General features: G+C 35.4%; 2 protein-coding genes across 2 annotated transcripts; both read right to left on the bottom strand.

Annotated features, from left to right (window-relative positions):
* Positions 1 to 1,428: 1,428 nt before the first annotated feature.
* LOC129877022 (serine/threonine-protein kinase BLUS1-like) lies at positions 1,429 to 3,257 on the bottom strand. Its single transcript, XM_055952500.1, has 2 exons — positions 2,502 to 3,257; positions 1,429 to 2,298 (listed from the first exon to the last, which is right to left on the bottom strand). The coding sequence occupies exons 1-2, from the start codon at positions 3,135 to 3,137 to the stop codon at positions 1,753 to 1,755; spliced, it is 1,182 nt and encodes a 393-aa protein (XP_055808475.1). The 5' UTR covers positions 3,138 to 3,257; the 3' UTR covers positions 1,429 to 1,752.
* A 9,268-nt stretch (positions 3,258 to 12,525) lies between these two features.
* LOC129877030 (serine/threonine-protein kinase BLUS1-like) lies at positions 12,526 to 14,069 on the bottom strand. Its single transcript, XM_055952512.1, has 2 exons — positions 13,311 to 14,069; positions 12,526 to 13,212 (listed from the first exon to the last, which is right to left on the bottom strand). The coding sequence occupies exons 1-2, from the start codon at positions 13,959 to 13,961 to the stop codon at positions 12,664 to 12,666; spliced, it is 1,200 nt and encodes a 399-aa protein (XP_055808487.1). The 5' UTR covers positions 13,962 to 14,069; the 3' UTR covers positions 12,526 to 12,663.
* Between the last annotated feature and the right edge of the window lie 4,297 nt (positions 14,070 to 18,366).

The raw sequence follows: 18,366 nt of genomic DNA on the forward strand, positions 1-18,366 counted from the left end.
TAAAAGTCATTATGTATTTAATTGTTAATTTGATAATTTATATCAACTCTCCTAAATTGAGTAAATATATGATTGAATCAATATAACTAGGATTTTCACCTGACTTAAATTAATAATAGACTCTCCATCTGAGTTAGCGTTATAAAAAATTACTGAATGAATAATCCATCATTATTATGTGTATCGTATGAGTAGTTCTCAAATCACATCAATTGATTATTCGAGATGCATAAATATATATGTATTTGATGAATTTGAATTTAACTGTTCAATGACTATCTATTGTAATGTTTTTCAATCTTATATTCATGTCTTATTTTACCTTCCTTAGCACGATTTTGGGTCAAAATAAATTTGAGGGTCATGATAATATTGACTGGAGGAGAAATCTTGACATTGTGTTAACAATTGAAGAATATAAATTTGAACTTTATGAAGTTCTAAGAAATTTTTTTACACTGTCCATAATACGTCGAACTAGTTACATGAAAATTAAAGCAAACAATTTGTTATAACATGTTAAATTACACCAATATTGTTAAGTCAGTGTTTGAGTAGTAAGTAATAAGAATGCACACTATGGACAGAGTTACCACCATTAATAAAATAAAAATAAAATGACAATGCACATTGATTGAAACAACAAATCACATGGATAAAAAATTGTTAGTTAACCGAACACTAGAAAATAAATAAGATCCAACGGAATAAAATGGGTAGCATACCATGGCGTACAAATTGGTGAAGCCATTAACGACGGTAGGAGTTTTAGCGAAACGCTGTTGAAATGCATTGCTTAGATTGTGAGCTGGATCAGTTGATATTATTAGAACAGAAGATCTGACCTGAGAAAGAAGGATCCCTAAAACAAAACTGCACGTCGTTTTTCCAACACCACCTTTACCGCCTACGAATACCCATTTGAGTGTGTCCTGTTCCATTAGGTTACGCACTGTACCTTCTGGTAAATATGGATTATTCCAAGCCATCAAATAGTTGATCGTTTCGCTTACCAGTAGTAAGGGATTTGAATTTCGATGATGATGCACTTTGGAGTTTCTTCTTTGAGCATTCGGCATAATGTTCAATCTCCATTAACAAAACTGATAAATTTATTTACTTTTGAAACATGTTTCAAAATGGGAATAAAAGCAAAAAATCAATATGGCTAGAATTCGATAGGGATAATAGCTGGCATCCGTAACAACTTTACCACGTGACCCTTGGGCTCAGTTATTAGTCTTATTCACTTACTAAATCAAGATAAAATTAATTAAATTTTTTTTATTTTATTTCTATAATTAATATGACCTTATGAATGCAAATAATTTCCAATACTAGCAATTTCTATACTCTATATATATTGCATTGATATAAAGAAAAGACAAAATGACCATCGATGTCAAGTTTCTGTTCAAAAGATACCAAAAGGAGATAAACTTTTTTCATAAATCCCATATTGAGTACAACATAAAAACTGATTAATTCTTGCTTTAAACCATCACTCAAAAATTGTCATATAAACCCAAACAACAGAATAACTAGTTTTAGCCACAGAGAATTCAGACACACAAAACAGAATCTATCAAATATTATGAACAATAAGCCCCTTGTCATCAGCAATCAAGAATTTTCTGGAAAGCATTTCTCAAAGTGTCACAGAGAATCTTGCTAGCAACCAATACTATGAATGGGCAATATATTTACATGATCTTGATTTTCCACTAATTATATCACCAATTCTTCAATTGTTCAACAATAGGGCATTGGATTCTTAGCATGTAACACTTGACGTTTAAACCATTTCAAGTCCTTAGCATTCCGAAAAAATGGTCTGTGCAGTAGATTTTGAACTGATGGCCTCTTTGATGGTTTGTTAGAAAGACAATCCAATACCAACTCCTCAAAATCGTCCGAAAACTTCTTTTCTTTTTTATTTTTCACTACCTTTAGCTTGTCCTTAAAATATCCCACAACTTTCTTCATTTTCCCTTTCTCTTCTTCTACATAAAGCTCCTCAAGCACATGTTCCAACTTATCTGGCAATCTCTTCAACCTCTTTATCTTCTTGATCAGAGCCTCAAATTCTTTGCGATTGCTTATTCTTAAATTTCCATACGCTAATTCCAATGCTGCTATCCCGACTAGCCAGATATCGGATTTAATAGTGTAGTCATCATCATCTCGAAATAGAGGTGATTGAGCTGGATTTAGATTGTCATCATCGGAATCATAATATTTTGCATAGTATACCTCCGGCGCAGAAGCCCATTCTGATAACAAGTTTAGTGGTGGAACCTGTCGGAAATTCAGAAACACAATAATGTTTACATGATCAGAGTAATGTTTACAAATTGTGAAAAAAACAGAAACTGCTCTGACAAACCAAAATTATAATTAGCTTACACATTCTATTATCAAGTAATTAACTCAATTTAAACACCTTAATTTAACTAAGAAAAAAAATGTATTAATTAGTTAATTAATTATTGAAACCGTACCGAAGGTCCACAAGCAAGATTTGCTTCTTGATTTGTTCCTTGTTCAACAAATATAGGAGTATCAAGATCCGATTCGTAAATCGTTGCTGCAAATCCCAATTTGATTTCGACATTCGAAACAGGACTTGGTTTGAAATTAACGTAGATATTTCCAGCACTGAAACATTTATGAACCCGACCCGAACTATGAAGAACGAACAAACCCAGAAGCGCTTGTTTAAGAGCAATAGCAATACAATCCTCTGGTAATCCGTAGTGAAATCGAGTTGACAGAATGTAACGAAGCGATCCTTCTGACATATGAGGCAATGCAACACACCATCCTTCTTTGAATTCATGAATATACCATTTCTCGACGTGAATGATATTCGAATTTGGGATCGATTGTCCCGCCCTTTTGCTACGAAGGACTTCATGTCCGGGTCGGATGTACTTGACGGTGGCGTAACCGGAAGGAAGGAGATGGCCCTGGATGGCATTTTCGATTGTATAGTAACAAGCTTTGTAGATGAAATCAAAATCGCAAGTTCCGATTACTTTTTGGAGAATGTACTTAGTGCCGGTGTTTGGATCGATGATGATTTTTCCGGTTGCAGGACGGTAGGCTATTATGAAGTCGCCGCCGCTTGTACCCATTTTTTTTCCGGTGAAGTTTTTTTCTTGAAGGGAGAATTATGAAGAAGAAAAGAGTATTTATATGATGAACAGAGTAAAATAAATTGGGGCCAAGAAGCCGTTAGAAATGGCGCGCATAAACCATTTTCAGTTATTTGTTTTTATTTTTATATTTTTAATTGTTACTTTTAATATATCAAAAAAAAATAATTTATTTTTCAAATTATTTTTCAAGATCTGAACTAAATATTAACTAAATCCTTATTTTTTGAATGAACTACAAAGTCTAAAATTGACGAGTAAAAATTAACGAAGAGAGTAAAAGTCAACAAATCAAAGATAGCCAGTATACGTACTCACGCGTTGCACGAATGTTTTAAAATTTAATAATTTAAGAATCTAAAAGTATTTTTTTATGATTTATTATTCAGTTGTTAATATTTTGTCCAAATAACTATAGTAATTTATTATTTCTAATTATTTGATCTCATTAAATTAATGTTATTATTACTCAATTTTATTTTTTAAATCTACTACTATATAGAAAAATTGAGAAGCCGACACTTGTTGGTCGACGTATGTGCTTAGTACTGTATATTTATGTAATTTTTTGTTTGTTAACTTTTAAGTTTTTTTTTTTATTTTAAATAATTAAAAATTAAAAATCACATTAAAAAGACTTCCATCACCCAAAAAAAAATTTAAAAATTTTAAATAATTAAAGACATAAAAAAATTCTATTAAATCTCAAAATTATATGAATGTCATGTAAATTTTGTAACAGATGAAATTACATATATTATTTTAAAAAAAATAATAAAAAGCACTATAAATTATAATAATTAATAATTTGAAATATGTTGGAAATACTATAAAAAATTGGTTGAATATTGAAATTTTATTCAGGCCAAGAAGTAATATATATATTATTTTATAATTATATAAATCAAATACTGTTTTAAAAAATAATATAATATTTGGATGATTATTCAAATTCCAATTTGTTTTAGATATAGGAAAAGTGAGAAAATACATGTATTGGTCCCATGTCTATTATTAAAAATATGATCCTTGTAGCTCTAATCAAATAGTAGGATTTTATTTTGAACATAACTCCCTTACAAATCAGAGCAAGCACCTAGAAGAAAACAGAGATAACGCCGTTGTCTATGTGAAAAACACCGTATTAAGTAATAACATAATCAATGTCACTTGTAGCTGCGTTTGGAAGGGACCAAAATAGCCCCTTGAACTGGCCTTTCTTAACAAATCCCTGTAAATATACCAATAAAAAGATGAAAGGGTCAAAGTCATTTTTGTATATATTCTAATAAACTGACACTAACCAATTAGACATTTGATATCTTTAGGAACATGAATGTAGTAACATTAACTTCTCAACAATGTAACAACGCCATTTGAGTCACTTTTTGAATAAAGACCAACCAGGTCCTACAATTGCATTCTGTGCCATAGGTTGTACAATTGGCAATTCCCTGATGCAGTTGGCTCTTCCATTGGACAGATTTTAAAGCTGACAATTCATTGGAAAAGCAAGCAAACAGGAAGTATTGTTACCTTGTGACTAACATTCTGTGTAGGATGTTGTTCAGCTAAACCTGTCTTTGGGCTTTAGTGCGTGCAAAATGATTGCAGTTTGAACACATAAACAGGGGAGAACAATTGAAAATCATAGGGCAACGATATTTCAGCTTCCGTCAACAACCTTAGCATTTTTTTCAGAGAAAAACAGCACTATGGAGCCACAATTTGCCATCATTAAAGAGAAGCATACTATTTAATGAACTCACCATACAAGACAAAGGAGGGGACGCCTATGAGCTTTTTAAAGTCTAAGCGCCATGAAAATATCTTCTCCATATAAGGAGCAGCAGTAAGAACATGTTGTATCACAATGGGAAAAAATTGAATTCGCATTAGTTTGCTAGTGTAGCAGCCTACATATATAGCCGAAAAGGATGTCGAATGATTGATTTTCCATTGAGAACATTAACCTCAAACTAAGAAGCTGGTTCTTTGGAGAATATTCACAAATAGTTAGAGTGCAAAAGTTGATTCAAATAAGAATTTCCGAAAAGCATCAGGCTTTTTTTTCCCAAACCAAGAGAGCTAAGACCGAAAACTGTGAATCGAAAAAGTAACCCCATAATCACACACTACACAGAGGTCCAAACAATCAATTTGCACATATAAGTAAAACAAGAAACCCCATAATTTCACACATAGAAAATCAAAAAAATTCAAACAGCACTAAGGTTCAATCTTTACCCTTCTAATGTTGCATTTGTGTTTCTATCCGTGTGCTAATTGTTTTAAATTTAAAACATCAAAATCCATGGTCAATTTCTTTTATTTTTGGCAGTTTGCTATCTGCATCCTTCTCTTCTCTTCAATTTGAGTTGTATTTTTAAAATTTCTTTGTGGGTTTCTTATAGAAAGAAGCAAGGAATGAAGATTTTCAACAAGAACATGGAAAATTAAAGACGGCCTACAAATTGTTTAGCCATAATTCGCACAAACAGACGAACATGGCCCTTAGAAATCCAAAATTCAACTCTAAAAAATCGTAAATTAACTCTGTTAACCTTGCAAGCTACCAAGGTTGAAGAGAGATTATAGTATTGTTATAAATTGGTAAAAGTAGTTAAGAGTTTGTTAGCAAGTTGTTATGGGTAGTTAAAATGTAGTTAAGTGTCAACTTGTATAAAAGTATAAATACAGTACATATACAATGTGGAAGTATATAAAAAGGTGTACTGATGAATAAGAAGAATACAACTTTCATTTGCCATCTCTCTACATTTCTCTGCTCTCTCTTCTCTCTATAACTCTCTTCTCTATTTCTCTGTATATTCTGTATATTCCTCTTTCGTCTTCTTCCTCTCGTCTTCTTCTTCATCTAGCATCTTGCATTCTTGCTCTAACTCCTTTGATGGAGTTATCATGGTATCAGAGCCTACAAAGATCGTAGGGTAGAAGAAGAAGACTACAATCGGCGGTCTAGACTCCAGTAGAAGAAGTCAAACTGTGAGCTAGGGCTTAAGCTGTCAATAGATATGTACACAGCTGAGACTACGTCCGGATCTATGGAAACGGGTGATGCAAACCTAAATGGAGCTCGTGCAACTGCTGGTCCAACCAGCTTTGAATCTCTAACTGTAGGACACAATCATCCTCTATATCTCCATCCGAATGATACTCCAGGTAGTTCTCTAATCTCACTTCAGCTCATAGGTTCGGAAAACTATGCGGTTTGGAGTAGATCTATGCGCATTGGATTGTTAGGGAAAGGCAAATTAGGCTTTGTTGATGAAAGGTTTCCTAAGTCTCAATTTGCGCCTGAGTTGTTTGATGTCTGGGAAAAGTGTAATGCTGTGGTGTTGTCCTGGATAATGAATGCTGTTACACCTGGATTGTTGAGTAGTATTGTTTATGCCGGTGATGCATACAAGGTCTGGAGTGATCTGAAAGAGAGGTTTGACAAAATTAATGGTGCTCATGTGTTTCAACTGCACAAGGAAATTCATAGTTTTACTCAAGGAACTATGACTATTACAGAATACTACACACATCTGAGAGGGCTGTGGAATGAGTTTGACTCTATCATGCCATGCCCAGGGTGTTCGTGTGCTGAATCAAAGAGGTTCCAAGAACACTTTGAATACCAGAGACTGCTTGAGTTTCTTAAGGGACTGAATGAGTCTTATTCAGCTGCTAGAGGTCAGATATTGATGCAAAGTCCAATTCCCAACCTAAACAAAGCTTATTCACTAATAGTAGATCATGAAAGCCAAAGAAACCTAGCAAGTTCATGTCATGAAAGTGTTACTTCTAAAATGGTTGAAAGTACTGCTCTATTCAGTAAAAATAGGGGAAATGGTACTAATCAGGGTGGAAACTTTGGACATCAACCAGGTGGTGATGGCAACCCAGGAAGAGGGCACTATGACAACCAATACAAGCCACGAAAATTCCAGAAGTCAACTATTGTGTGTGAGGTCTGTGGCTACAGGGGACACTCTAAGGAACAATGTTTTAAAGTGAAAGGTTATCCAGCTGGATGGAAGTCAAAGAAGAAGAGGGAACCATTCAATTCAAACTCATATGCTAATCAAGCTGAGGTTACTCAATGTCGAGATCAAAATTCCACAGGTGACACATCTTCACCTGCAGCCTTCTTCACACAGGATCAGTACAATCAGATTTTGCAGATGCTGGCCAAAGAAGGTGAAAATGGAGGAGAACACTCAGCTAAAGCAGCTACAGCAGGTAGTGCTCTACCTGCTTTAGTCTCAAAATATGTAGATAAAAGCTGGATAGTTGATACTGGAGCAACAAATCATATGACATCTAAGACTGAACTTCTAAATGACTTTCACACTATATCACCATCTGAAAGGAGACAAGTAATGTTGCCCACTGGAAATGTTGTGTCAGTCTCACATGTTGGTAGTACAAACATTCTTGGGAATCAATCCATTGGAAATGTTCTGTTTGTACCTGACTTCAAGTCTAATCTTCTTTCTGTATCACAGCTCACCAAAGAACTCAAATGTATGGCATCTTTCTTCCCTGACTTCTGTGTTTTCCAGGATCTCTTCAGTGGTCAGGTCAAGGGGATTGGTAAAGAGGATTAAGGGCTTTACATTCTGAAGGAAGGTGCTCCAAATGCAGAAGTCAATGGTTGTGCAACTCAGTTCCAAGGTGTAGCTCCTGCAAACTCCACAAGTAGCAGTGTCATCCCAGCTAGCAGACCTGCCACAACTACTCTATGGCATCTAAGACTAGGCCATATTCCTGTAGATATAATAAAGAAATCATCCAGTATTGAGATACTAGACACTGAACACTCTACTTGTACAGTTTGCCCACTTGCTAAGCAAACTAAACTTCCTTTTCCTTTAAGCTCTCATGTGTCAAATGCTGTGTTTGAACTTGTTCATTGTGACATTTGGGGTCCCTACATGGTACCCACTCATGATGGAAAGAAATACTTTGTGACTGTAGTTGATGATTACTCCAGGTTTACTTGGATTTTTCTTATAGCTTCTAAATCTGACACTATTGTGGTGTTAAGAAATTTTTTCACACAGGTTCACAACTTATTCTCTACAACTGTGAAGACTCTGAGAACTGATAATGGCTGTGAGTTTTTGAGTGCTGCATTCCAGAATATGTTGTCTACACTTGGCATCCTTCATCAGACCACCTGTGTATACTCCTCAACAAAATGGTATTGCTGAGAGGAAGCATAGTACTATCCTGGAGATGGCCAGGGCACTCAGGTTCCAATCCTATGTCCCTCTGAAATTCTGGGGTGAGTGTGTCACTACTGCAGTCTATCATCTTAACAGAATTCCCTCAAAACTCCTTCAGTTCAAAACTCCTTTTGAAATGCTTCATTTACACTCTCCTTCCTTAGCCCACATTAAAGTCTTTGGTTGTCTTTGCTATGCCACAGTCCCACACATTCATGACAAATTCTCTCCTAGAGCCATACCAGCTGTTCTTATGGGATACTCCTCATCAAAAAAGGGGTACCTCCTGTATGATCTTCACTCCAAATCCTTCTTTGTAAATAGACATGCAGTGTTCAAAGAAGATATTTTTCCTTTCAAGGATGCCCAAGTCTCCTCTAATCCTTTATTCCCAGTCCTCACACTTCTAGACACCTCTTATCTCCCTCCACAGCCACACTCAGAGTCCATCCAATCTCCTCTACCTCCTGCATCACCTCCTGAGCTACCATCTCAGTCTCCTTCCCTTCCTGTCCCACCCAAAAAATCCTCCAGACCCAGTAAGCCACCATCTTGGCTTCAAGACTTTATCACCACCTCTACAGGCAACACTTGTTCCTATCCTATTGCAGCACACATATCCTACTCTCATGTCTCTCCTTCTTACAGCTCTTGTCTAGCTTCTTACTCAGCCATCACTGAACCTACATCCTATAAAACTGCCTCTCTTGATCCTCAATGGGTTCAGGCAATGCAGTTGGAAATTGATGCTTTGGAGACTAATCATACCTGGTCTCTGGTTGATTTACCCCCTGGCAAGAGACCTATTGGCTGTAAGTGGGTGTACAAAATCAAGTATAAATCCACAAGTGAAGTTGAAAGGCTGAAAGCTAGACTGGTGGCCAAAGGTTTCAACCAACAAGAAGGCCTAGACTACAGTGAAACCTTTAGTCCAGTTGCCAAAATGGTTACTGTCAGAGCTGTTGTGGCCCTTACTACATCTAGGGGGTGGTTTCTTCACCAAATGGATGTTCACAATGCATTTCTCAATGGGAACCTGCTGGAAGAGGTCTATATGACCATCCCTGATGGGTTTGCTAGACAGGGGGAGTCTAATACCAAGGTTTGCAAACTCCACAAGTCCTTGTATGGACTCAAACAAGCTCCGAGGCAGTGGAACTTGAAGCTGACTGAGGCCTTACTGAAGCTGGGATTTCATCAAAGCCACTATGACTACTCCTTGTTCACCAGGCAAGTTGATAGTGATATACTTATTGTACTGGTATATGTGGATGACTTACTGATTACAGGTAGCAACACTGGTCTAGTAGAGGACACAAAAAGGGCCTACAAAAGCAATTCAAAATGAAAGACTTAGGTGAGTTGAAGTTCTTTCTAGGTATTGAATGTGCTAGATCCAGTCAAGGAATTCACATGTCTCAGAGAAAATATGCACTGGAACTGATTGCTGAATGTGGGCTAGAAGGAGCTAAACCTGCAGGAACACCATTAGAACAAAACAAGAAGCTGACATCAGTGAAATATGATGAACTCCTATCACATGAAGGCAGAGTTGATGACCAACAACTGCAGCACCCTGAAAGGTACCAGAGACTTGTGGGAAGACTCTTGTATCTCACTATGACTAGACCTGACATATCTTTCTCAGTCCAGGTGTTGAGTCAATATATGCACAATCCCAAGGAGTCACATATGGAATCTGCACTGAGAGTTGTCAGGTACCTCAAGGAAGCTCCAGTCCTTTGGCTATTAATGCCATCTCAAGGTACAAATACTTTGACTGCCTACTATGATTCTGACTAGGGTGCTTGCCTGGAAACAAGAAGATCTGTTACTGGATACCTAGTAAAGTTTGGTGGATCACTAATTTCCTGGAAATCAAAGAAATAAGAGACAGTATCAAGAAGCTCAGCAGAGACTGAGTTTAGAAGTATGGCCAACTGTGCAGCTGAAGTCACCTGGCTGGTAAGTCTATTTAAAGAGCTAGGAGTCCAGATTGAACTGCCTGTTAACATGGTTTGTGATAGCAAGGCTGCTATTCAAATTGCTCCAAATCCCATCTTTCATGAGAGAACCAAACATATTGATATAGATTGTCATTTTGTAAGGGAAAGAATCTGTCAAGGATTGCTGAAAACCAAGTTTATACATACAAAAGACCAGCTAGCAGATATACTTACCAAGAGTCTAGGAAAATCTCAACATCAACAGTTACTAAACCAGCTTGGAGTTATGAACCTCTTCAAACCATGAGCTTGAGGAGGAGTGTTAACCTTGCAAGCTACCAAGGTTGAAGAGAGATTATAGTATTGTTATAAATTGGTAAAAGTAGTTAAGAGTTTGTTAGCAAGTTGTTATGGGTAGTTAAAATGTAGTTAAGTGTCAACTTGTATAAAAGTATAAATACAGTACATATACAATGTGGAAGTATATAAAAAGGTGTACTGATGAATAAGAAGAATACAACTTTCATTTGCCAAGATATTTTCTCTCTCTCTACATTTCTCTGCTCTCTCTTCTCTCTATAACTCTCTTCTCTATTTCTCCGTATATTCTGTATATTCCTCTTTCGTCTTCTTCCTCTTGTCTTCTTCTTCATCTAGCATCTTGCATTCTTGCTCTAACTCCTTTGATGGAGTTATCAAACTCCAACTCAAGCCATCAGACCTAAAAGCACAACAACCACTAAGTAGAACACACAGAGAAGAGACGAAGAACATACTTACTGAGAAGCAGAAAAGCAGAGTTGAGAAAATCCGATGACAATAATGTCAAAGTTTTTTACTTCCAGCGGTTTATAGCGGCAGAGAACAACGAATCACAACTGAGCAATTTCGATGAAATCAGTGGAAAGTATCCGTAGAGTTTCTCTGAGAAGAAGCGGTGTAACAAGCAGCAAAAAAAAGCGTTGTATTGAGTAATGAAGAGCACGTGTAGATGCACATAGAAAGACCAAAATACCCTGGATGAAGCAGGCATGTTGACAAACAGCAGCTTTCTTCTAGCCTCTTATGTATATTAGTAATATTTTGTTCAAATTTTACAATATTTTAATAAATTATATTACTATTGACAAAATAAATTATAATTTAATAGGTGAGTACCTTATTTTTTTTTCCAAAGTAGATTTACCTATTAAATTCATAGCATTTTACAAAAAAAAATTTAATTTTTTTTACACGTAAAAAATTGAAATATCATTTCTATGACACTTACTATTTTTGAATAAAAAATTCAAAAAGTGGACAATGATGAGAGTTATTTTTACAAGACTATAAGCAGAATCACTAATCTATAAACCTTAATAAGTGACTAATGAGGTACATAATGTATGTGATCGTCTTACATATAAACTTAATTTGAATGAAAAAACGTATTTTTGTTTACTTAATTATGACTTCTTTACTTAAGGCATGAACATTTTTTAAGAATTAGAAATATTGTTACATACGCAGACAAGATAATAGAAACCGGCAGGTGCGCGGACAAGTCTTTACATACCATCAAATTACGATAGGGATAATAGCTGGCATTTCCAAGGACTTTATCATATTGCTGGGTATTAAAAAGTGTGAATGAAAAATAAAAAGTTGTGATTCATACAAAGAGTTGCGACTTTTCTAAGTTGTGATTTTTTCAAAAGATTGAGACTTTTTCGATAAGACACAAAAAACACATGTTCACACTACCCTTTGTTATCTATAAATATAAGATTTTCCTATCATTTTTTAACAATGAATTTTCTGAACTTCTTATTCTGCACAAACAAATTCTAGTGTACTTTACTTCTGTTGAGTGGTTCCCTGACACTGTGGTTTTAGGTACCAATACACCGGTAAGTAAGATCGTTCTATCTTGACAGGATATATTTCATAAATCTCGAGTATTTGAGGGGAATAATTTTCTTAAACACATATTGTTCATTCAGTGAGCTCGATTTTCTTCTTTTCAATATTGTGTCTATTTTTTCTTACAGATTTTATTTTCATTACTAGTTTTAATTTTTGATTTTGAAAACTCGCAAGAAACTTTGTTATTTATTATTTTTGTAAAAGAAAATTTGTTCTCCAAAAGTTTTATAATATAAAAGATTTTGTTCTACAAGTTCATATTCAGAGCTCCTTTACTCATTCTTTGATTCTTTACTTGTTGATTGCACAATATTGAACATGAACTATTACAGTATGAATGGGCAATATATTTACATGATCTTGATCTTACACAAATTATTCATCTCACCAAGTCTTCAATTGTTTATCATCAGTCAATCAGCAATAGGGCATTGGATTCTTAGCATGCAACACGCGACGTTTAAACCATTTTAGGTCCTTAGCATACCGAAAAAATGGTCTGTGCAGTAGATTTTGAACTGATGGCCTCTTTGATGGCTTACTAGAAAGACAATCCAACACCAACTTCTCAAAATCTTTCGAAAACTTCTTTTCTCTTTTATTTTTCACTAACTTCAGCTTGTCCTTAAAATATCCCACAACTTTCTTCATTTTCCCTTTCCCTTCTTCTACACGAATCTCCTCAAGAAGATATTCCAACTTATCTGGCAATATCTTCGACCTCTTTATCTTCTTGATCAGAGCCTCAAATTCTCCGCGATTGCTTATTCTTAAATTTCCATAGGCTAATTCCAATGCTGCAATCCCGACTAGCCAGATATCGGATTTAATAGTGTAGTCAAAATCATCTTGAAGTAGAGATGGTTGAGCTGGATTTAGATTGGCATCATCAGAATCATAATAATCTTTTGCATAGAATATCTCCGGCGCAGCAGCCCATTCTGCCAACGTGCATAGTTCTGGAGTCTGTTGGAAATTCACAACACAAGCAAAATTATCGACAAATAGCACAATTTGAACACATTAATTTAACTAATAAGTTGTATTAATTATTGAAACCGAACCGAAGGTCCACCAGGAGGTTTTATTTGATCGCCAGGTTTTACTCCGTGTTCAATAACAAAAGGAGTTTCCAGATCCGATTCGTAAATCGTTGCTGCAAATCCCAATTTGATTTCGACATTCGGTACAGGATTCGGTTTGAAATTAACGTAGATATTCCCAGCACTGAAACATTTATGAACCCGACCCGAATTATGAAGATCAGACAAACCCAGAAGCGCTTGTTTAAGAGCAATAGCAATACAATCTTCCGGTAATCCATAGTGAAATCGAGTTGACAGAATGTAACGAAGCGATCCTTCAGACATATAAGGCATTGCAAAACAGAATCCTTCTCTGAATTGATGAATAGGCCAATCCTTGACGTGAATAATGTTTGAATTCGGGATCGATTGTTTCGCATATGTGCTCTGAAGGACTTCATGTCCGGGTCGAATGTACTTGACAGTGGCGTAACCGGTAGGGAGGATACTGTCGTTGAGGATGCTTTCGAATGTGAAGTAGCAAGCTTTGTAGATGAAATTGAAATCGCAAGTTCCGATTACTTTTTGGAGAATGTAGTTAGTGGCGGTGTTTAGATCGACGAAGCCTGTTCCGGTTGCAGGACGGTAGGCTACTACGGCGCTTCCGCCGCCGTCTCCGAGTGTATCCATTTTTTTCCGGTGAGAATTATGAGAATGGTTTTTCAGGTGGAAGAAATCAAGATGAAGAAGAAGAGGGAATTTTACAGAGTATTTATATGAGGAAATTGGGGCCAAGAAGCCTTTAAAATGGCGCGCATAACCATTTTTCAGTTTTTTTTTTTGTCTTTTTCTCTCTCACATTTTTTCTGTATTTCTGATTTTTCTTCTTTATTTCTTTTCAATTTGAATTATAAAGAATCATGATTTTTTTTAAGAAGTAATGATCAAAGTATTTCACCACAATATTCATATTCATTAATATATAATCTTTGATAGTGAATAAGTAATTGATGTTGAAGGTAAAATAAGAAAAAAATAATTATCTTTTTTTAATATGTTAAAAATAACAAGTAAAAGTGAATTAATTTTTGAAATGTTGGACAAGTAAAATTGAATGGAGGAAATAATTTGAATTTCCTATTTTAAATACTACTATTCATTTCAAGATTGAAAAAGTAATAGCCAAAGGTTAATTGGTAGAATGTATTAAAAATAATATTAAATATAAGATATTAATAATGCAAGAATTAATAATATTAAATTAGTTATGCAGGAATTATTTTTTATCAATTGTATGATTTGTTTATTAAATGATAGGATATATTAAAATAAAAATATACAGTGCCTCGTATTGTTAATATCATGATTTACAATGGACAAAAATAATATTAATAAAATATATTAGTTATACATTAATTAAAAATATTATCAAACAAAAGATTAATAACATGCGGATCTCCTCGCATGCGGCTCACGCCATTCGATGTGGCCCAACTCAGCATTTATTCGCAAATCCTGTAGTGAAATTGAGATTGCTCAACCTCGGAAGGTAATTCGCATGTAGGCAATTGTGTCTGTCGTGTCGTTGACTCTATCTATTCATGAAATTTTCTTTATTTCATTTTCGATTTTCTATAGGCTCGCTCCCTCTTTTTTCAAGAATTCATCCACTTTCCTTTACTCCATAGGGCATTCTCTAATAGGGAAAAACCTTTCATTTTCCCTAATGTATGTACATGTTATATAGGTATTGGACATTTCATCTACTGTCCATAAAGTGTTATCTGTCAGCCCAACACAATTTAAAATTCAAAAGCTGGAAGCCCAAATATAAGGATCCCAATTATGAGCCCATAGCCTCATTTCCCTAATGTGCAAAATATCTGAAGTCTAGAGATTTCTATTTGTACGAAGTTGTCTTCATTCTCATCTCACAAACATATCTTCCTCCTTCAACATAACAGAGAGAGATAAATCACAACACCCCCCCCCCCCCAAGTTGGAGGGAAAGATGAAACACCCAACTTATTTAATAATCTATGATGAATCGGGCCAGTGAGGGATTTTGTAAATAGATCGGCAAGCTGCGAGGTCGATTTGACATAAAAGAGGGAAATCAGACCAGCAAGATATTGTTGACGGACGAAGTGACAATCAAGTTCAACAGGCTTCGTCCGTTCATGAAAAACTGGATTCTTTGCTATGTGAATGGCAGTGAGACCATCGGAATGTAAAGGAATGGGCAACAAAATTGAAACGGACAGATCGTCAAATAATCGTACTAATCAAGTAAGCTCAGCTACAACTCTTCGCATGGAACGATACTCAGCTTCAACTGAGCTAAGAGAAATAAAAGCTTATTTTTTAGATTTTCATGAAATAGGTGAAGAACCAAGTGAAATATAAAAACCACTAACAGATCTGCGTGAATCTGGATAGGTCCCCTAATCAAAGTCACAAAAGGCGAGTAATTTGAAGCAGAAGGAAGAAGTCATGAACAAATCAAGTCCTGTATCCTTCAAAAGATAGAGCAACACCCAAAAGGCAGCAGCAAAATTTGGTTCACGAGGATCTTGCATAAATTGGCTCAAATGCTAGACAGTGAAAGACAAATCTGGCCTGGTGCGAGTAAGGTAATTTAGCTTACCCAATAAATGTCTATTGAGAGTGGGATCTATGATGGGACTTCCTGTTTGAGCTTGTAACTTTATGCTGGAATCCAAAGGAGAAGAAACAGGTTGAAGATTTAACGAATCAAACTCATGTAGTAGATCAAGTGTAAACTTTCTTTGAGACAAAACAAGACCATGAGATTCTCGAACAACTTCCATACCAAGAAAAAAATGCAAATTTCCCAAATCTTTTATGCGAAATTCCTTATCCAGAAACATCTTAAGGGAATGTAATTCTACTTGATTGTTCCCAGTCATGATAATGTTATCCACATAGACTGCAGCAATAAAAATGAAATCACCTTCCTTCTTTACAAACAGAGAATAGTCATTTAAGGAGTGTTTGAATCCTTTGAAACTGAGAGCAGATGTCACCTTTGAATACCATTGTCTGGATGCTTGTTTAAGTTCATAAATGAACTTTTTCAGCAAACAGACATGATTAGGTGAGGGAGGTGAGATGCCTAGTGGAAACTTCATGTAGACTTTCTCATCCAAATCCCTATGTAAAAAGGCATTGTTAACATCTAGTTGAAAAAGACCCCATCCTTTCTTAACTGCTAAAGCCAAAATACACCTTATGGTCGTCATTTTTACCACGGGTGAAAAAGTCTCATTATAATCCATACCTTCTCTTTGTATATCTCCTCTAATCACCAACCTAACTTTAAGTCTTTCAATACTCCCATCTGAATGCTGTTTAACCTTGTAAACCCATTTACAAGGTAAGGCTTTCTTTCCGGTAGGCAGAATAACTACATCCCAAGTATTATTTAACTCTAAAGCTTCAATTTTCTTATTCATAGCTTCTTGCCAACCAGGGTGATAAGTAGCCTGGGCATAGCTAATAGGTTCTTAGATAGTAGATATAAATTTAAGCATGTCTTGATTAACAGAAGATAAGTTACTAAAAGAAAAGCATGCAACATTAACTGGACTAAAAAAACTGTTGGCAGTCATATCTGTGTGTGCGATAGCATTGTAGATATAATCCTTGAGATAGGAAGGAGTTTTTGGAATCCTAGAGGACTGTCTATGGTTTCAACAAGAGGTTCAGGAGAAATAGAAAGAGGGGAGTGAGGGATAGCAGAAGAGGTAGGACTATTGATAGGACTAGTAAAAGGGGATATAAGGTCTTTAGTGGCATTACAATCATCAGGAGTAGCATCAGGACCTGAAGACAAAATATTATCAATTGAAATGGTGGCTGGGTCCTCATGAGTTGATGGAAATTTAGACTGTAGAAAATAGGGAACAGAAAACAGATTTTGAGGATTGTGGGGAGTAGGAGAAGAGAAAGGATAAAATTCCTCATGAAAAACAACATTTCTAGATACTGAAATTTGCATAGTCTTAAGATTCAAAACCTTATATCCTTTCTTATTGAATGGGTATCCTATAAAGACACATGACAAAGCCCTTGGATCAAATTTGGATTTGTGACTTGGTAGAGTGGACACAAAATACAAACAACCAAAGCACTTTAAATGGGAATACAAAGGCTTTGTTTTAAACAAAAATTCATATGGTGTTTTATAGTATAAAACTTTAGATGGAAGTCTGTTTATAAGATAGGTGGCTGTTAGAAGACATTCTCCCCAGTAGGTGATAAGTAAGTGAGATTGAAATAACAAAGCCTTTGAGCTTTCAAGAAGATGTTTGTGTTTCCTCTCCACTACTCCATTTTATTGTGGGGAGGATACACATGTGGTTTGGTGTATAATACCTTTAGATAATAGAAAATCTGATTGGACTTTGCCACTTCCTAATTCAAAAGCATTGTCTGATCTTATTATCTTTACTTGAGAATTGAACTGCCTTTCCACCATGCTTAAGAAGGATTGCAATATTGAAAAGGCATTTGATTTTGTGCTTTACAAATGAGTTCAAGTAGCTCTTGTAAAATCATCCACAATAGTGATAAAATATTTAAAATCATCATGAGTAGGAGTTTTGTATTGTTCCCAAGTATCTATGTGTATCAGGTCAAAAGCAGATTTGGATGTGATAGTGCTTAAAGCAAAAGGCTGCCTGATTTGTCTTGCCATAGGACAGATAATACAAGGTGAAGTAAATTTAGAACAAGGAGGAATTGGAATAATATTTTTCATATTACTCAAAGGAATGTAACCCAACTTGTAATGCCACAGTTTCTCTCTTACACTTGGATCAAAAATACTAAAAAAGACAGAAAACACAGACACTGAATTGGAAATACAAATGGACTGATCCTTAGGTAATTTAAAGCTAGAGCTAGATAAATAACTAGATACAGCCTTAGAAAAACCACTAGAAATTGTTGGCTGATTAGGCTTTAAGATGTAGAGTCCTCCTTGTTCTTTACCAAACTCCTGAGGGTTCTTCAGTGAAAGGTACTGCAACAGAAAACAGGCACTAGGTGTGAAGAGAAGAAACTTTCTAAG

Source organism: Solanum dulcamara, chromosome 2 (genome assembly GCF_947179165.1).
Source record: "Solanum dulcamara chromosome 2, daSolDulc1.2, whole genome shotgun sequence".
NCBI classification, from domain to species: Eukaryota; Viridiplantae; Streptophyta; class Magnoliopsida; order Solanales; family Solanaceae; genus Solanum; species Solanum dulcamara.

Coding starts and splice junctions, on each gene's coding strand:
- LOC129877030 (XM_055952512.1), bottom strand. CDS start 13,961: ATGGATACACTCGGAGACGGCGGCGGAAGCGCCGTAGTAGCCTACCGT. Junction 13,213..13,310: donor AACCTCCTGGTGGACCTTCG/GTTCGGTTTCAA, acceptor AATTTCCAACAG/ACTCCAGAACTATGCACGTT.
- LOC129877022 (XM_055952500.1), bottom strand. CDS start 3,137: ATGGGTACAAGCGGCGGCGACTTCATAATAGCCTACCGTCCTGCAACC. Junction 2,299..2,501: donor ATCTTGCTTGTGGACCTTCG/GTACGGTTTCAA, acceptor AATTTCCGACAG/GTTCCACCACTAAACTTGTT.